A 21,239-nucleotide genomic window follows, 5' to 3' on the forward strand; every position below is an offset into this window, starting at 1 on the left:
TCTGAGCTTGGATGCAGAGTTCAAGAGTTTATAACTCTGGGAAGCAGAACTGAGACCCCTCCTGAGGTCTCTGGCTTAACCAGCCCCAGCTGAGGACAGATCCCTTTAGCTCCTGCCACACTCAGCTTGGATGTTGTGGCTCAGCCAGCTGTGAGGAAAAGCAGAGGTAGAGATTTAACTCACAGGATTCTCATCCAAGAAGGGGGGAAGGATGGGAAACTTGTGTGTTTAGGGCACACCTTTAGGCAAGAAGTCCCATGAAGGCCCCACCTGGCTTCTTTTTTCTTCCCTTTCCTGGAGTCCCATTCAGAGTTTCTACTCTCTCCAGTAGCTGCAGGTAATATTAATGTGAGCCAGCAAGGAAAATCAAAGGTGAACAGCACTAAAGACTGCAGCAACCTGCTTAATTCCTCCACTATTAAAGAAAAATATGGGCCTGCCCTAATTATTTTTTTTAATGCTGCTTTAATGCTTCCTAGTTTCCCCTAAAGGGAAGAAGGGTTTAAATCTGTGAAGGGAGTTGAGGATATCTGTCTCACCTGTGTAGCTGCTTTTGGTGGCAGAATCTTTTCTTTGTTGGCTTTAATTCAGTTCTAGCTGAATTTCTCCCATCAAATTAATTTTGACAGAACAGCAAAGATGTGTATGAAAACTGAGTGTCTTCCACTGCACAGAGCAGAGTTTGGAGAGGATTATTCCTCTGAGTTTATAGTGATGTGCACATCTGGTAGACAGAGAAAAGTAATGACACAGAGAAGCAGCACTAATAGAAAGTTTCACTATTAAAGTCTTTGACAAAGAGGATTTATTCAGTAAATGACACATATATTTCTACCTTCACAGGGCAGTGGAGAAGCAGAGACGGGAGAAGTCACTGAATTTTCTAAATCTCCAACTCAAAATATGGGCAAAAATTTAGGGTTTACCTGAAATGAACCAAGCAGATTATTTTCTTCCGTGCTTATACTCCAAACAGTTTTTTTCCCAATCCACCCTGAATTAATAAACCTTATGTAGAAAAATCCCCAAACTTTTAAAGGTTATATTTAGTCTTCAAATTCACAGTGGATCATTTAGAACATGCAAGTGTATTAACACTTTTCCATACTCTTTATTTCTCTTTATTTCTTTATTTCTCAGCTGAATTTTGAGCTAAATAGTAATATTGAATAACTTTGGTTATTGCAAGTCTAGAGAGGTGCGTAAACTATACACTTAAAGGCTTTCTTTAAATCTGCATAGCATTACTTCCAAGAAATAATCTAGGTAAAAATTATCCACTTGGAGTCGTTACATGAATTCTATAGAAAAAAAAATGGTTGAAAAATTCTGTACCAACCCAACTGTTGTTTCTAAAAGCAAAGACATCTTTCAGATTTTAGTGAATAACTGACTTAAAAATTGCCAGTAGTTTTGGTTTGGTTTGTGTCCTTTTGTTTTGTTTTTTTTTTTCTTTTGTAGTTGGACTGTTTTTATTTTGCATTCAAAATGGACAGATGCTTGAGAGTGAGATTAAGGAATCCTAATAGTATAGCTCATTTCTTTCTAATATTTTCTGGATAGTACTGTATCCATAATCCCAGAGTGTTGGATTATTGTCTGTGATGGCAGTCTGTATTGGCACTGACATTTCACTTGATAGAATTGAGCACAGGTGAGCTAAAGACTGAGAGAATGACATAAAACATAGATGAGCTATGAACCTTTTAAGTAGGAAATTAATTATTATTTTTTTAATTTACATTTTTATTACATTTCTGGCAGATGGAGAAATTAGAAATCAGTGTGTGACAAACAGTCTTCACACTGAGGAACTGGAATAAGCACTGCCAGCAGCTGATGGCATGGGGAGGAAGGATGGAGTAACATTTTTTCAAATGCAAAAGCCTTTAATTGTCTTTAATGTGGATGAACTGCAGCAAAGTACAGAGATGCTGAGAAGAAAGGCTTTTCATCCTCATCAGGGTTGGCAGCATTCTCACTTTCAGTGTTTTGGGTTTTTTTTGTACTTCATCCTGCCCAATCTTTTCATATGACAAACGTTCCTTTGATTCTCTACATTGGATTTCACTTTAGGTGATTTCTTCAGGTACTCAGCATCATTTCCCCTGCTTTATTTCTTTTCAGCCTACCATCAATAAACCTAATCAATTTCTCGCTGTCCCTACTGTTAGGATATGTCCCTCAAACTTGTGTGGATGGTCATTCCTTGACGTTTTAGTCTCCTCTTTGTCATTGTTTAAAGCTGCTATGAAGGGACTGGTTATTCATTCCCCACCAAGTCAATACTTTAATCGTCTTTGCTGCAATTGTATGAATTCCATAAAGTTTGTCTCTATCCTTTTGGCTCAGGCTGAATTCTGCAACAGAGATGAGATTATTCTAAAATTGCAGGGATAAGAGGTGGAGGGCTGCTTGGTATGCCAGCACTGTGCAGTGTTCTGTCACCATTAAGAAAATATGCATGAAGACAGAACATCATTCACTTTTAATGTTTCCATGATAGTTTTCTTGGCCATAAGCTGAAGGTGGATTTAATCAATGTGTATCAATTCCTTTCAGTTTTATGGTCTTGATATCCCACAGTCCTACATGCTCTGCTGTGTAAGAATAAAGTGAACTTATATCAGCTAGGATATCTCCCTGGGGTTTTTCTTTATATATTCTCATCAGTGTATAGGGAATACGTCCCACAAAAAACCTGAAGGTGGTAGAGCTGAGTTGTACCCTGTCACCTTTCTGCTGTGACCATGAAGTACAGACACTGCTGAAGCATGCATGACAGTTGGAGCTGAATTCTTTCAGGTCATCCTTAGGTGGCGTTAGGTCAGCTGAAATGTGAGTAGACTTTCAACTTCTGCAAAGGCTGAAGAGGTGGGCAACCAGCTGAAGGATTTCAGTGCCCATTCTTATGGGAGCTAGATTAGTTGTAGCACCTCCAAATTCTGCTCTGGTACCATGTCTCTTGTGTCTTGTCCATAGCAGTGAACAGAGTTGACTGCAGAGTCCAAGGAGCTGTAGCTGTCCTAACTGCACAGATTTACAGAGCTCTGAAGGCATTAGCACAGGAAAATAAGTAAAGCATGAATTTTCTCTGATAGAAATATGCATGGTGTTCTGTGTGGGGAGCACCTGGACCTGCTCAGCTGGCCAGGGCTGTGTGTTCTTGCTGTGCTCCCTGCTAGTCCATCCCTTCAAACCAGGGGCTCAGTTCTGGTCTGGCTGGAGGAGATCAGTGCTCTTTCCCCTCTTGTTCTTCCCCAGGGTGGACTTTAGTCATGGTGGGGTGGAGGAGATATTTTCACATTATGCAAATGCCAGAGTGGAGCCCTTTCTCAGCTGCCCCTTCCCAGGTCACAGAGGGATGGCAGGTATTTCACTGTACCTTATGTTCCTTTATTTTTCACAGGACATAATGGGATTATGAACTTGATTCACCTTCTTTTCTGGGCTGTTATTGAACTAATGCCTTCATCAGGAGGTTATTGCCTGTAATGTAAGGACAGCCCCTGGCCCACTGGGAGTGTCTGTACAGCAAGGTGAAATGTGAGACACTGTGTTACAACCCACAAATCCCCAGATTCATTAGGAGCAAATTCTGCAGCCTAGACACTGACATTTCCCTCTGATGCAAATGAGTTTGGTTATCTAAGGATGCACAGAGCTGGATACTGAACATGTTACTAGTAACTAAGGAAACATTTTTTACAATAGTTACTTTCTACAGGGAGTTTTCCTTTGAGCCATGTGAACATTTTGAAGTGTTACCCAGTGCTCAGAGGAGTAAAACCAGATGTCTGAACACTATGTTAAGATGATTTAATAATTCTTCATCTCCACTGAGCTGGAATACCACATTAAATAAATGATCTTTTATTCCTTTAATCTCTGCTGGCAAGGAGGACCAAAAGGAGTTGCATTTATTTGGGATACTGTGACCATCACAGACATCATCATCTCTTTTAGCAGTGCAGGTGGGAGGGGTGGAGTGCACACAATGAACTGATGATTTTTAGTGGTCCCTCTGGACTATGATTACAACAGATGGGCAGGCAAAAGAGATGCTGACTGAAGTGCATCTGCCTCAGAGAGGGAGGGATCTTTAGGCACATTTCAAAAGCTCCTAGTTCCAGTTTCAAAAACTGAATTGGCAATCCACCATTGCTTGCAACAGAGACCCTGATACAGATCTTAGATGTAGGTCTGAAATTCTTGGACTTTCTTGAGCAGTGCCTTGATTTATACCAATAAAAGAAAAATGAGAAGAAAACAAAAATCAAACTGAGCAAAACATAGAGAACTTGACTAAGTGTTTTAAATTCTTTTCTCCATTTAGTTGTCTATCAAAATGATTCAGATGCTGGATTTAATTTTTCTGAGTATTGGAACATATTAGATGAACTGGATGTCACTGTCTCTAAAGAAGATTTGTAATTCAATGTTTGATGAGATTTTTGTTGAGTCTCTGCTGCCAACCAGCCACTTTACCATGAGAAATAACTAACCTTATTAATGATGTACTAGGTTAGAGGTTACATCTAGTTGATGTCAGAGGAGTCTTTATTGAGATATAAATGGGGCATTTGCTTTTGAGCCTTGAAATCACCACATTACCCTGTAGGTCTGTGAACAGTAACAGTGAAATTTCCTCGGGTCCTGGAGCTCAGCTTCTGCAGGTGGCTGGAACTGACTATTTCTGACTAAGCTCAGCTGTGGTTCCCAGGGGAGACAAATGTGTGTTGAAACCCCCAGAGGCAGCTGCTGATATGTTCAGAACATGCCTTTTGCAGGTTAACATCCTTGCATTGCTGAAAGAAGCTCAGTGACTAAGGGAGTCTGTGTTTACCACATAATAACCTATTTCACATATTTTATAATAGTATTTGGTAATAAATAATATATAATAATAGGTGGTTAGAAGCTGAGCCAGGAAGTGGGAGCTTTGGATCTAATGTTTCCTTCAGCCTGAATAGCCTCAGTCATGCTTGGATATCTCTGTCTTGGTTACAGGTCTTACAGTGTTCTGAAGGATTTGATTTCAGTGCAAAAGCTAAGGATACAGAAACACCATTGTCATAATCTGGTTTTTATTGATGGTAACACTATAATATCTCCTTTTTCTTCCCCTGCTGTCCTGACTACAGATCCATGCATTCTATCTGCTTATCTTTCATCATTTTTGTCTTGATAATTTTATTGCATGATATGAATGCTTCATATGTCTCATAAAAGCAAACAGGGAAGGGTAATCCTTTGACCTTTCAACATTCTTTGGTGTAATTTACTGGCGATTCCTCTCCTCCCCGAGGCATGGCCCTGAAATCCTATGATAAAAATGGACAGCCAATCCAAATAGAAAACACTGAAAAGGTTAAAGCTTTGATTATGTTAGTCTATAAGTGTTCATCGTCTTTTTTTCTTCTGCCAGAAAGAAAATGAGAGCTGAAAATGGCAATGGATGAATCATGCTTATTACAGAATACGGAAATGATATTGGTTCAACCCGTTCCTGTTAATGCTGAAAGAATATAATCTTGAGCCCTCTCATTTTATGTCACTGCAACCTACCTTATCCTCTTAAATGAATGCATGCATCCATTTAATTAACCTGGTGAGATACTGAGATATAAATCTTTTAAATGCTTCTCATGCAATTCATCTTGACAGCTGTCGTAGTAATAACATCTTTAATGCCGTATTCTTTACTTTCTCATGTATTGAAATTCCTGGTATTATTTTGAGCACAGTGATAGGTTTGCTGGATTTAAGCCCTTAATCTTAACTTGTTTAAATCCTCAGAGCAGTGCAATAGAAAGCTTTACTGGTTGTTTAGTTTGCTGAATAAATGGAAGATTAGTTTGCATGAAGAAAGGATAAATATGTTTTGCAAACTGTGGCTGAAACATGGCGAAATTTAGACCTGGCATGTTTTCTTTCAAATGTTGTGTTTCTAGAAGATGCTATTGAGTCTCTTCTTTGCTGCAAGTGATCACCAGTCAAAAATTGCATGAGACCTTCCTATGTGCTCTACTGATTCCCTTCTGAGGGAAAAACAAGGGTGGGAGAGATCCACAGCATTTGGCTCTGAAATGAGACAACCCTTTGTAGACTGCCATGTGTCAATGTCATTGTACTTCATTAAAATCACAAAAAATCAAAGAATCTTGGAATAGTTAGGACATCATCTAGTCCAACACCCTGCCATGGAATGGTGAAAGGTGAGAAGGTTCCTTGTCTAGCTCCTTCCCACACTTCTTTGGGGGGCTTCTTTGTCATGGCCTGGTATGTGATGGGCAGGTAGTGGTAGTACAAGGGGGAATGTTTTCAAACTAAAAGAAGAGAGATTTGGGTTAGGTGTTAGAATTCCTTTACTCAGAGGGTGGTGGATAAGTTGTGGATGCCTCATCCCTGACAGTGTTTGAGGCCAGGTTGGATGGGGCTTGAAGCAACTTGGTCTAGTTGGGTGGCATCCCTACAAGTGGTGTGGGGGTCAGAAAAAGATGAGTTTTAAGGTCCATTTCAACCCAAGCCATTCTGTGGTTCTATGACTGCTGGAAAGTCTCCAGTCAGAACTATAGGACCACTGGCTTAGGAGTGTTTTGGGTCACAAAATAACTTACAGGGCACAGTTGACTCTAGGCACTGCCTGTACAGTTCCAATAAACTTTTTAAGAGCTTTAGAGACTGTAAGATATTTGAGGTGTATGAAAATTTATCATTTCACAGAAAAAAAAAAAAAGAACTGGAAAAGAATATTATTCTGCCCAGATATTTCAGAACCACTTGACACATTTTTTAATGCAACATTCCAAAGCCAGTCAATATCTAGGTATATAGGCAGAATGGTACAGCAGTGCTGTGTTTGCTGTCTTGTAATTCCCATAATATTCTACTCATCTAAGCATTTTAGCTTCCTGCGTTGGAATTTTTCTAATTTAATTAACTCATTAATGCTAGCACATGGCACATTCTCCTTCCTTGTCTGCAAAAATGCAGCTTGTTAATCTAAATAGCAACCTAATCCACTGGGTGTGAGTGCATGACATGTACATTAGTGCTAATGAACTGCTGACCAGCCTCAGCAAATACCTGGCAGTATTTGGCATTAGGCAGGGCCTGCCCACAGTGCTGCTGTGAAATACACTGGGCAAAACAAAAGGCGTTTAGCTAAGTGTCAGGTTGCAGAAGTGCTGATGTTGTTGCAGTTTTCTATTTCCCAAGAATTGAACTTTGAAACAGCAACTCAAGAGAGAATTTAGGAATTATTTTTCTGCTTTGTCACTTAAAGTTGAGACCAAGCTAAATACCACGTTGGGGAGAGATAAGGGTGTGGAAATGAAACCATGTTCACAGTTGCCTTTTAATGACTAGGCAGAATGGTTTGAATACTCTGCCATTAGAGGAAAAAAAATTCCAACATCCCCCCTCCAAAATAAAAAACCAAACAAAAAACAACCAAGAGAAATAATCAAATTCACTAGTATAAACCTAATATATTTTACAGGCCTATGCCTAGCAAGATAAATATAGTGATTTTATAGAGCTGGACATTGATCTGTTAAACAAACATCAACTCTTATTCTGGAATCTTTTTTTTTCCTTCCAGTTCTGGGAGGCCCTTATAAACTGTACTGACTATACCTTCCCTGCAAAGGCCACAACAAACACCAGTGCGTGCACATTGATGTTAACACCAGAGCTGGCAAAAGAAACCCAGCTGCAAAATGACAGACTCAATTCAATTAAGTTACTAGGAAACTGAATCACTCCACAGATTGGTAATGAGATATAAAATCTTTCACCTTTAGATTACCTGTTCATTCCAACATTTGCTTCGATGACAATCTTTACTTTCTCATTGCTGCTTCCTGACCTATGCCAGTGATATTACTCTCTTTGCTGAGGGATAATACCAGTTCTGGTTGTTTTCTCTCAGTCTTAAAGTCTGGCTGTCAAGCAAGCAGGGCTAACAGAGTAGAAAAAGCATTTAAAGGTGATCACTGTGTAACTCTGGCCTCATTCTGTTACCCAACAGTTCGATTTCCACAAACCACAAATCCTCTCCTCTTGTTAACACCTGGGAAAGACAAGCTGGCTGCTCAGAGGGAATACCTTGCTGCCCCAGGGATGTTTTGCCTTTTGGCAGCATTAAGTTGTGCAAAGCCAAGAATGGGGAGGCTGCATTGTATCTACCTTGAATTTAAACAACAGAGTGCTGGTTTGCAGAGACGTCATTTTTGTCATGTGTCTTAACTGTTAAATTTATACATGTCTGTAAGAGAAAAATAAATACAGTCCCTTTCCAGTTACCAAACAGATATACTGCATGCTAGTTCCCAGCTGGCATATGTTGGCATAACTCTGTTGAAATCTGACTGCAGTTTCAAACTGCCTGAAAATATCTTGGATGCTTATCCGAGGAATATGATGTTGTACATTTTCATCAGCTAAAGCAATATACATCAATCATCCTTTGTTACTGCTAGAAATGAAGAGGGTATTATAATCCAAGAAATTTCTCTCATAGATTCTAGAGAGTGCTTTTCTGTGTTAATCACACTATTTCTCCAGGGCATACTTTTCAAGCCATCTCCTGAAATAATGAACATTCTTGTACTGAGTACTAAAAATACTGCACTTTAGGATATATAATCAAGCTGATGCCTCTGGCTTGCTGGCTTCCTCAGCAGTCATGGTAATACCCTGTTGAAGCAAGATCACACTTGGGTCTTCCTCTGAGAGTTTTTTCTGTGTCCATACAAAACCTTGAGCCCTGAGCTCAGTGCAAACACTGGGCAAACATCTGGGACCTGCATTCTCTTAGACTGATCCCCATGCATTTCTTGGGGATGCAGCCTTCATCCCTGAGTGTTCTGAACCAAGTGCCTGCCCCCATATGCTCAACATAGATGAAATTCCCCTTAGGGAAGAGTCCTACAGCAGAAACACTTCCTGCTGCACAAAGAACTGGAAGATGAGCCCCCAAAGGTTCAGGAATATACACATCTAAGTGCAGTGAGGGTGAAGACACCATAAATCAGACGTGACTTTGCAATCGTTCACAGTTCCACTGAGTTAATGGGATCATCAGGGTCTGAGTGCTGATCACTGGGGTCTTTGCTGCAAACATATTGACAAGCAAATTGCTCAGGGAAGGCAGGTAAATTTCTACAGTCTGTTCTCTTGGTAACACAAAAAGAGTATTTCTGATGTTTGGGCAAACCAGTTCTCATCACTTTGGCATTCCAAGACTGTTGCATCTGGACAGCTGTTCTCTTCTGCTGAGCTTCCCAGTGGGCGTGTTAGCTCCATTTAGAATTTTTGTTAGGCTTTTGTTTGGTCTCAGAGGAGGAGAGATTTACTTGGGAGGGCCGTTTCTTCTTTGTGACAAGCAGTATGATGCACAAAAATGACCGTTCCAAGATGGAAACTTGTTCTGTTTTTCCTAAGTGCTTCACTCTGATGATCATTTTTCTTTAAAGGCCTCCTGAGATGGGTACTTTGAGGCATCAACATATGTTGGTACAGGTGATGTATTGTATTATCTTGTCTGATAATTACCTGTGATTCAAAACTTTGTGTGCGTAGCCTTAGGTGGTTAACTCTTCAGAGAGATAGATGTGTGACAGCCTGCTCAAGGTAATGTGCAGAGCTGGGAGCTCCCATGGTGTGTGTGGGGGAAGCAGTGGAGCCAGCAGGTCTGGAGCTGCTGCACCAGTACATGGGTATGTCCTTGTGCTGTGCTAGTTATGGCTACAGTAACTAGCACTTCAAGTGCCCAGGGCAACCTGTTAACTGTAGGAATAATTTTTGTAATCCTTCCTGTTTTTACTTCTGAACTAGAATTTGGGGTGGCTCCACTAAATACCTGCAGACAGAAACTTCAGGCACTTAACTCATATTAAGTCCTTGACCTTCCATGGGGATTACTGGCTCCAGCTATAGCTCTCACTAGCTCATTCCTGAGTGGTTCTGTGCTCAGCAAAGTCTCCCTTGGTGCAAGTCATGCTCTTCAGGCATGATGTATGCTCAGGAGAATGATATAATGATTACATAAGGACGTTTGCTAATTTATAGCCTAATCACACAAACAGTGTAATATATTGCTGCTGTGTTTGTTTTAATCTGTTGCAATGTTTCTTTTGCTCGCTAATAAGGAAACAATAGGAATTATGTGATGTCACACCATTGAGATTCCTTATTAGCTGAATTAAATAGCATGTATCATTTTAGGGCTGGAGCTACAAAAAAAGCAAGCAAGGGCTCGTAAGTAAACCTGAAGAAAACCCCAAAAGGCTGCAATGAGCATGGTGAAGTAGCAGATTTTCTTACTGTTGTAGGCACATGTTCTCTTTGCATGTATTCCTTAGATGAATATATAGAGTAGTTAACTTCTATCCGTTTGGGAGAAAATGGCCTGAATTCTGGTCTTGCATGAGCATAAGCCAGAAGTACAAAAGAAGCATAGGAACCACCAGGTGCTGTTCAATAGAGGGCTGGATTCACCACGGCATTGTTTGCCAGCTGGAGCACTCAGGGCTAAAGGAAGTGTTTTAAAAGGGCAGTCCCAGTGTGATGCCCGCTCCATTCCCAATGATCCCAGTGCACCTCTGGGAGTGCTCTGGATTCCAGCTGGCTTCAGCAGCTGGGCTTGGGGCATCCTGCTCTCCTTGCAGGCAGCCTGTGCTTGGCCCACGTTCAGGCTCCTGTGTGCCCTCATGGCAGAGCATTTGGGGTCAGCTTGAGGGAAGAGCTGTGAAGGTTTTATCCGCTTGATATCCCCACTGCGACAGATGGGATCGTTCACAGGTGCGTGAGAAGCCGAGTCTATCCACAGGCATGCAAATGTGTCTGGAGGGCATGTGCAAGGCTGCTTTTGGGAACGCCAGCTGTGCTACCCTGCAGCAGAGGTATCTGTGCATCACCTGGCTGTGTGTGACCCAAGGCGATGCTCACAACCAGCAGAAAGGATCAGAAACACACACATCTTCTTTTCCAAGTCTCGTTTTTCAGTCATGGTGACTGTATTTACTGTATCAAATGTGATACAGTAAATACAGTCACCATGAGATGCAAGAGAAAACTTCTGTGCATGGTTCTCTATCAGCCTGCCTTAATTTAGGCTAGAATCTGATTTCTGTTATCATTCTACTACTTTCTAAAAATCCCAAATAAATTCAGTAACTTTGCCCATATTCCTATATCACAAAAAATACATACCTTAAAATACAAGCTGAAACTTTCACACAGCAACAAGAACATTTAGGAAGAGAACTGGTAGTTGTTACTTGTAAGCTGTGGCTTGGCTTTAGTAGAAACCACTGGCCAGGAATTACCAAACTCTACAAAACTGGAAAGATTAATTCCCTCTGTGGTAGCTTTATGGGCTGAATTCCCTGGCTGTTCTGTACAGGCAGTGGGACTGTCTGATTACTACAGCGGAGTCTTTGACCTTAAAAACGTAAGGAAAGTGCTGAGGGCATTTGTCTCTTGTTAAGGATAATGGGAGTTGAAAGCTTTTAGAACTCTTCAGGATTAGGTCCAAAATTTGTACATCCCAGTAGCAGCACAGATGTGCCAACAAACAGGGCTTACTGAGGAGTGCAATTAATGTGAAACAAACTGTTTCCCTCCCCCTGCCCAGCCTCAGGTAATTCATTGGCTCTGCAAATTCAGCTCCCTGCCCAGTTCAAAAGACTATGGAAACATGGGTGTAATGCTAAAGGCAGTTGTAGCAGATTTTTTTTCCTTCTGCCTTTGAGAAGCGACCCAAACATATTGGTAATATTTCTGTTTGGAGAGTTTAGATTTTTTGGCACAGAACATTTATTCCTGGAACACAGCCTACTAGAAATACAAAGTTATTAGCTGTTGGGTTATTACAAAGTTAATGATGAAAGACAGTAACAGTTTAGTAGGATATTGAAATAAGCATTTAAATATTTTATTTTTTTTTCTTCCAGTGATGTTGAAAGCAGTCTGACATTTTTAGTCGATCAAAAGGAAAACAAATAACTGCAGCTATGGAGAAAAAAAGACAGCTACAGAAAAGGGAATTTGGGAAAAGACTTTCTCTGGACAGCAGTCTTGTGGTAAGAATGAATATTTGCTGCATTTACTGAATGTATCTTGTCATAAAAATTTAGTTTTTAAAAGACAATACTCACAATTACATATATTTTAAAGGTGTTTATCTCTTTGTCACAATATCAAAACATTTTGTGATTATTCAGATTCTCCAACAAAAAGTGTTGGAGGAATTTTACGACATCCTAGGTAGAAACTTGTCATCATATAGAAACATGTCTCTGACTTCACTGAATTTGCACAAGGAAGGAATCCAGACAATTATAATGGATTTTTTATTAAAATACTACTCAGCTTCTGTGGGATCATCCTGTGTTGCTCCATTCTTAGTATATGAGGGCTGTAAGTGGCTGAGGTCGTCTGTCAGAAATGTTTATCAGGATATCAGCACAAATGTGTTCACCATAGCAAATCTGTAAACTACTCTAAACAATCTACTGAAAGAGAAGTATAAATGCCACATGCTGTAAAACAATTGCTTTTGCTTTACCTAGGATTTAAATTCATTGGAGATTGTATTCTAGATTTATTTTTCAGTTAATATTTTCAAAGGATGACTGAGACAAACAAGGAGTTTTTAGAGCTGTATGCTGAAAATGCTCATAGATGCCAGAAAATGCTCATAGATGTGGAAGAGTTGTGTATGAGGATAAAAGTGCCCATGTCAGGTATTTAGCATGACAATTTGCAAATGCTGAAACAGGCAAAGCTGAGAGATCTAAGGAAACCTGTGTCATCTCTTTGACACTCATAGAGGTAGTGAGTGTGGGACCCCAAAGCCCTTTTGCCTGCAATGTCACACCTGTGCTAACCCCATTAGCTGAATTTTAAACCTTATTACAACTGTGTTGTTTTCTTCATCTTATGCTAAAATTGTGGTTTGGGATTTTTATCCCCCACAAAGTGTAAAGCCCACTGACATGCTAATAGCAGTGAACATGGACTCAGCAGGTTTCAGTCTATCCACTGATGCTCTTCAATCACCTGCTGTGTTCTTTATTGGGGTCAGCGGAGCAGGCCCACCTTCCCAGGTTTCCACCCCTTTAAGGACTCTGCTCCTCTCCTTCAGGCCTTAGCTACGAGGCATCTCAGGTAATGTCAGGTGGCTACTGAAGAAATGTGCAGAGAATGTTTAAAAAGGGCTCTGTCCTTTTCTTAGCACCACTTCTTATGCTGATGAATTACATCCCTTTTCTCAGAAAAATATAATTAATTGGAGAGAAATAAAAGTAGTGAAGAATGGTGAATTCTCTGAGCTGCTCAGGACCCTAAGGCAGAGCTGTTTAAGCTGCCCCTGTTCAGGCCATGCAGCTCAGGGCTCTGATACTGAGACGTGACTGTTTTCAGGTTGTTCAGCCTGCAACAAAATCTGCTCTCTCGGCTTGCATGCACTCAGCAGGTCAGGTCGTGCTCCCAGCACTTTAAAACTCTTTCTAGCTTGTGGGCAGAGAAATAAGGGTTGGTATGAACTCACAACTTCATGTAATACACCCGGAGATAGAAAAAATCTGAAAGGTTTTGTAGGCTCAGAAGTCTGTTTAGTCCCAGGGACTAAACCTCTGTTATTGGTTCTAGGCATACACAGCCCCAAAACAGACTCCAGCCTAAATCCTGCAGCTAAAATGGACTGCTGTGATCCAAACAATCGACCACAGACTGTCAATATTTATCTGGAGAAAAGAATTCTCATAGAAACTGGGTACTGAAAGCTAAGGGAAATGCTAGCAGTTGTGAATTTTGCATAAAGACATTCCTTAGTGTACTATTCTCGCCTAAATGTTCTCACTGATGTAATGGACTAGATTTAGCCTTTACTAAATGTATTAAGATAGAAACTTTCATTTCTCTGAGGTGACTGTAATGTGCTGTGGGGATGGGAGCAAGGAACCAGATATTTCTGGCTTCCAGTCCCACCTAGTGGAAATTTGGATTTGATTTATAGCCAAGGTAGGGCACGATATCTAATTCTTACCCTTCCCTGTGAGTAAGGGTAGAGTAGAGAGAGACATTTGTCAGTGACATAGGAAATACTGTGTGTGTGGCACCATCCAAAGTGCTTTGTGTTATAATCAGTGCTATGTGCATGTTGAAGCACCCATAAGGACTTCATTGGAGGAGAAACAGAAACTGTGGCTGTAAGGGACGGTGATAATCTCTCCCTCCTCTATAGCAAGGGATAAGTAGGATGGGAGATTGCACACAGCTGAAATCAGGCTTCAAGCACTGGCTTGAGGGCAGTGAATTAGTGCCAACGTGTGGCAGCTGAAGTTCTGTGGCTGATTAACCCATTTTGGTGTGAAAGTGTTGAAGGAAATGTGTTGAGGGAAAGAAATATTGCAATACTTCAAAATTTTGTATGTATAAACCCATCATTCTGTCATCACCATTGTAAAGCAATATCTTTTGCTACTGGTGGCATTTACAGGTTGTGTCACCTGTTGAGTTTCAGGGCACACATCCATTTGCTGTACTGGGGTGTCACAGGTCTGTGTCTGTGAAGCCTTTCATTGAGCAGAACATGTGTAACTAGATCTGAGAGTGTCATCCATACAGTTAATTAGAAAATTTTGAGTACTTTGTTGTCTATTCCCAGCTATTATTTCATAACAAATTGGAAGAGACATTCTGAGACTCAAGTGCCTTCAGCAGCCTGTAGTAAGTCACATGGCTGCCTTGTGACTCCATGAAATCGAATCAGGAAAGGCAAAGCTCTTCGTGTTTTCCTTGTTGTTCCCAAATTCCTGTTCCATCATAACTCCTCTCAATTGTTGCCTTCACGTATGTCTATCTTCTTTACCCTTGTATCATCATATTCTGTTTGAGCACCGTGCTTTAGTCCAGTCCCATGCTCATTCAAGTAGTTGGGTCTCTCTTGTCCTCTCTCTCTTCCCAGATGTTTTGTGTTTAACCTGTCAGGCATTCAGGGTTGGACACTCTGCTTGGGAAATCTGGCCTTGATTCTCTCAAATCCAGCTTCTCCTTGTTTGGTGGAGAGTTTAAGCATTTTCATATCTCAGAAAGAATTCTAACTTCTGGGTGTTTAAAGAAAATATGTTTCTACTTTTGCACTCTGGACCATGAGATACGAATAGGCGTTTCTGATAACATTCCTTACCCTGCCTGGCTCTGCTGCTTTTCCCATCTGCATCAGATTGTAATCTTCTGGAATGTTTTTTTCCATGATTTAATCTACAAGTATTGCATAGTGATGTTAAAAAAACCAAAAAAGATCCTCTTACTTCCTCTGCTCTTAGACTCTGAATATAGAAGCTATGAAGGTATTTGATGGCAGAGTGAGAAGAGGAAAGAGGTATTTCTGAAGAAACTACATGACTTCTCTCTCCTTAGGATATGGATCTGGGCCTTCAAAATATGACCATAAATTCCATCAGTGTTTTGTATTCAGGCCTGCCCATCAAACAATAAGTTTCAGGCTTCAGATAAGAAAGATCCATGTTAGGGACAACCTTCAAACAGGGAACAATTCCATAGCTATTAAACCACTCTTCCTTACACCACAGGCACAGTAACTACTTTTGGATCACTCAGATAAAGAGCTCAGTTTTACTTCCTGTACTACTCAACCCCTCACAGGTGGTGTCTTGGGGAAATAAGCTTTACGATGAGAGCAAATAAACGTTTTAAAATTAAAAAAACATAAGTGCACAAATATGTTCATAAAATGTCTTTCATAGGGCATAGTTTTTTTAGTGAGTGATAATTAATGCTTTACTGGAAGTTAGTGGTTTGAAACCATGGAGTTTAACAAGCTCTAGAACCCTACCACTGTAAAGAAAAGCCAGAGGAATTGTTGCTACTGCTGCCCAGGTGAAAGAGACATCTTGCTGTTAGCTTCAATTAAATTGGATCTTTATCAGCTTTTAGTCATAATATCACAGGTGGTATTCCAGAAATCTCCAATATAGCCAATGGCTGTTACTGCTCTGTAGGTTTCCAATATTGGCACCATGCTGAACATTTGTTACACACCCACTTATTTACATTTGCAGGCAAAGCTGGTAAGCCTGCAGTGACATTGACATTTTATGGCTTTGCATTCAGGTGAAACAGTTAGAAAATACTAACTTCGTAACAATTCTCACAGGTAATCCTATGAGATCAGTTATAGAAAATAATATCTTTGTAATTTCTGCCTGGCATTTAAAACCCAAAACATACCACCCAAGGAGGATATACCTTTTACAGTTTCAATATAGTTTTATACTACTTAATTGTCTCATCTGTTGTACAAGTGATGCTACTATATTTTGAGTTTATAAAGTTTTCTTCTGCAAATTGATTCCAAACATCACAACTCTAAAAATCAAATTGGCTTGAGAAAGGAGAACTAAAGATTAAATCTTTTTTGTTTTAAATAACAGATCTGCATATGTCATGTTTTTATGACATTTGTAAGGATATTTTATTGTATATGTGGTTATAAGATAAACAACAGTTGAAGAATAAGATGAAACTGTATCTTTCTGGTTTGCTGTGCAAGAAGTCAAGACCAAAGTCTTTGCTGTTATTGCCACAGTACTTCTGTTTAGCATGAAAACAAACTGCAAAATTCATAATATTTCAGGAGTGCATTTATTTGGAATATGTTGCTTGGCTGTCATGTAACACCCATGTCAGATTGTTTTCTTTTAAAAGAGAAACAGTTCTTTCTGAAGAACATTTTGCTTTGTGCATCTTAAATCCTTAAATCCTTTAAGTTTGGTTAAATGGAACAGCTTTACAAAGCATAAGAGTGTGAATATTTAATGGGTTTGCTTTTTTCATGAATAATATTTTTCCTGTTGAATCTTGCATTTAAGTATAACCAGTTGAAAATAACTAGTGAAAGAAACTAGATAAAAACAGGAAGGATAGGGATTTTTCTGTGTCCTTTATTCATTTCAGGTCGGAATATACAAAGAAAATTAATATGAAAATTCGTAGTAAAAAAATGTACTTTGATGGAATTTAGGCACCTATTTTTTTAATATGGGTAAAATGAAGACATATGAGAAGATTTCTTTGTTAATATTTGCAATTTATTATTTGGTATGTGAGGGAGGTGGCTCAGACAGGCAATGATATTAAAAGGTCTCATGAAAGGATTGATTGTATTTCAGGTTATCCCTACAAAGGTCTTAAACAAAAAGAAAAATGGAAAAATCCCAAACCATAAATAGACCCAAATACAAGCTTTTAAGTAATTTGTGTGGGATGAGGGGAGTGTTAGAACATATCACTGCCACCAGGGCCACGTTGGCTACTCTATTCACTGGGGTGTTCTTTGAAAATAATAAAAGCCCTATCCTTTGCCTGATCCAAACTGTCCAGTTGCCTCCCAGGCCCTTTTGATCAGGACAAAGTCAATGTTTCAAGCTGTGCTCTTTATTTATGTGGATAATTCCCAGCCTGACTACACACATGGTTCACCCTTACAGCTGTGGTGGCATCTAGCTGGGGAGATTTAAGAACAGAATATCTTTTTGAAGCAGCCAGCATTTATCAAAGCAGAAGTTTTTTGTTTTATTTAAAATGAGGCTTTTGCTTCTGAAAGCAAGTTGTGGTAAAGTGCTTCAGTGGTGGCTGCTGAACTGTGCCCTGCTGCTTTCATTCTGGTCACACGCTCCTGTGGGGCTCTGTAGGATGGGCTTTAATGGCACCACTTTGTTGTAATAAGGGCAGAGTGTAATGTAATGAATTGCTCTGGGGCGTGGGAGGAATACCTTCAGCTGCCTGCAGCTGGATTGGTGGCATGGGCAAAACCACGGAGTTCAATTGCAGACTGCTGAGAAGGGTGTATGTGTTATCTGGGGCTGGGAGCCAGGAATTCAGGGGTTAAGTCTGACATCTGTCACCTCTAATCAATTCCTAACTCGGTTAAATAAATTTCTAATTCAGTTTTCTCATTAACAAAACTCTGATTCAGTTTTCTTGTCAATAAATTGGGTGTTATAGTAATTTCTTACCTCATAAGTATTCCAGGAATAGTCTGTTATTAGCGTGAGTCTGTGGCTTGCTTTGATATCTTCAGATGAAAGGTGTCAGAGAGAACATGATGTTGGAGCTGAGCTGGGAAAACTGCTGCAGCAGCAAGGCAGGAGGGGAACCCTTCACGTCTGGGAATTAAATTCTGGGAATAGCTCTGGGTATTTTTTTTGCTAGTTGACTGTGACATTCACAGCGTGTCTGACATCACTGTGCACCATAACATAATCCAGCACTTCAAAATGAAAGGTGGCATTAAAAATACTGCCTTGTCAGATGTTGGCTAATGTTCTAACTTTTGTAGCCTGAATATTTTTTCCCACCTAAAGCTGCTGCCAAATACCTTTGGAGTCTGTAAGTACTTTCAGTCCTCTCAAAACTTGGATTTTGATTTGTGTGCTAATTTATAATGCAGAATTTTGTTCAGCTGGGTAGACCATCATAGAAATGCCCATGCCAAGGGTTGAGTCTGGCACTGCAAAATTATGGTTCAGCAAAGGAAAATGCACCCAGAATGTGAGCCTCAAACAAACAGTTTTTGGTGTTTTTCAGAGGCAAGATAAAGCATGCCTAACATCCAGTGCATCCAGAGGGAGAGTAACTCAGGGAGAACAGTTTAATAAAGGTGACAAGTGTGGAATTTTGAGCTAGAAGAGAATACAGGGAAGAACAGCAGTGAAGCGCAAGTACAGGTTGTATTGCTACCTGCAGAGGTGAAGGTTTGCACATTCATGAGGAAAACCACAAGATATGAAATTGATATAAGGGCTCAGTAAACAGAATTCTAAGAAAAATCTATTCATAGCATCATAGAATGGTTTGAGTTGGTAAAGATCATTTTGTCCTAACCCCTCTACATCTTCCTCATGACAAGGATAGTATCACACAATTCTGCAAATCTGTCAGTTAGGACATCCACAGACTGGGCAGATGAAGTACTATCAACTGTCTGCATAATAGACAGTCCTAGAATCTGACTGGAACTTGGTAGAAAAAGAAAATCCCAGTGGGGGCTGAGGGTGTAAAATCTATCTAAACAGAAGGACAGATTCTGTTGTGCACACCCAGGGCCTTTAGCACCTGGACTTTGAGAAGACGGAACTATCTATAAATATAGTGCCAAGAGCACAGACAGCTCTGCATTTGCATTTTTAATAAAGTGAAAATTGAGACAAGAGCTCTGGTGTGCTAGGCAGAAGAAAAGAGCCATCTGAATGGGTCAGTTTACAGCAGAAACTGCTGAGAGGTGAGGAGAAAAGAGAAACCACTGATATGGGACAGCAATGTTTAGGGTTGGTATTATCATACCAGTAATAGGGATAATGTGGGGAACTGTGGTCTGCATGGATTTAAGGACATCACTTACCAGCACAGCAGTATATCTAAGGTACTAGTTGTAGAATCCACATCAGCTTGGATAAAGAGCACAGTCACTGGTTACACTAAGAGAGATAGTGGCACTTCTGGGTAGCAGTGGTGGAGATGGATGGTTTGGAATGCATTTGCAGAAGAGGGATTTGAAAATGAAGTGTGTAAAGTGTTGAATTTCCTGACAGCAGGTGGTTACCGTAAGTCACATTTATAAACTCTGGAGCAGCCTGGCAAACCTTACATCATAATTAAGAAACACAGGGGCTGTGAGATCCAAAGGACTCAGTGGACCTAGGGAATGATGTTAGAAGTAAGTGCCAGGTCTAACATGAAGAAATTAATTTCAGTTCTGTTAGGTACTAGTGCCACAGAAAGAACTGAAATTTGTTCTTATGGTGATACAGACAGTGGCCTATTGCTTTGATTAAAGCTTACACCAATAGAAACCAGTAATCCTTTTCAGGAGCTGGAGAGGTGGATAAACAGTGAGCAGTGGAGAGATGCTTGAAGAGAGACTAGACATAAAAAACTCACAGCCCTGAAAACAAACAGTGCATGGAGCATGTTGTTCCTGAGCAAAACTTCGAATAATATTCCTACTGGAATATACCTCAATGGTTTATTGATCAAAAGCACTGACTCCAACACAGGCAGAAGTGCTCTCTGAGAGAGGAATTGTTTACCATTTGTTGCTCCACATCAAAAGTTGCATCAATAGGTGTATAGGGTGACATGGTGACAGCTGAAACGTCCCCAGAGGTCATGCTTTGACAAACTGCTGGCTTTTGCTTTCTCATGTCTTTGGCGCATAAACTTAAAGTGACAAACACCAGGCTTGAAGGTTAAAATAGAAGCTTTAAAAGAAATTTATGCAGCTGATCTACCCCTGTTCATTGTCACAGAATTGGATGCAAAAGTGAAGGAAAAGTAAGAACAGAAAAGATGGTTTTACTTGGGCCTGCAAATTAGCTGGCAGATGGACTGGGAAAAAACAGAGGGCAATCATATTCTGTTGCCTTCTAAAAAAGCTGGGAAATTGGCCTATGTTGCTGCAGAATCTCAGTAATTTCACTGTCAGACTTTTGACATTAAAGTATTAAATTCTCAACAACTCCTAATAAGCTTTTAAAGACCCTGATTTAGCTGCAGAGGAGGAACTAAAAATGAAAATGAAGGAAAACGCAAGAGATAAATGCATGAATTTTGAGAGTTATTCAGGAATGAAAATTCAGCACAGTACAATAGACAATTTGGGTGTTACAAAAATAAAGGGTGTTAAGTGTTCTAGCTGATGAACTCCAGAAACTGAACTTTGTGAATTTTGTGATAATTTATAGTTGCAGATGTCAGGGCTTGGAAGAAAAAAAGTCACAGTTTTATCTTGGTGCAGGGGAGACAACTGTGCTGGGGCTTGGCTTTCTCCTTTGGGACACATTAAGGAGAAGTCTTGCTGTGGAACTGTTTGCTAGTGGGTTGTTATGTGGATGGAACCCCACGTTTTGATTTGGAGGAGTTTGATGATTTGCAGTGTGCACACCACTCTGCTCCCCAGGGTTTTTGGGAGGAGCTGGCAGGTGCCTGCCCTCTGGTGCAGAGCCAGCTCAGCAGCCTCCTCCTGCTGCTGCCTTTTCCCTGAAGCACAGGGCTGCAGGCAGGGGACAGCAGCTCTAGTGCTGTGAGCTGAGATCTTGGCTGTGATCTCAGGCTGCTCTGTCCCTCTGCCCTGCCCCACCTGTTACAGAGTGGAGCTGTGACAAATGTCAGCCCAGGCCCTGAAGAGGGGAGCTCAGGGAGAG

General features: G+C 40.4%; 1 protein-coding gene across 1 annotated transcript in view; it reads left to right on the forward strand.

Moving 5' to 3' along the window:
* NCKAP5 (NCK associated protein 5) overlaps positions 1–21,239 on the forward strand; it is a 378,197-nt gene that overhangs the window by 34,261 nt on the left and 322,697 nt on the right. The window contains exon 3 of the mRNA XM_031056009.1: positions 11,964–12,092. Coding sequence (XP_030911869.1) covers positions 12,024–12,092 — 69 coding nt within the window. The 5' untranslated portion in view covers positions 11,964–12,023. The remainder of the gene's footprint in view (positions 1–11,963; positions 12,093–21,239) is intronic.

The sequence above is a fragment of the Geospiza fortis genome, unplaced genomic scaffold, assembly GCF_000277835.1.
Source record: "Geospiza fortis unplaced genomic scaffold, GeoFor_1.0 scaffold112, whole genome shotgun sequence".
Classification (NCBI taxonomy): domain Eukaryota; kingdom Metazoa; phylum Chordata; class Aves; order Passeriformes; family Thraupidae; genus Geospiza; species Geospiza fortis.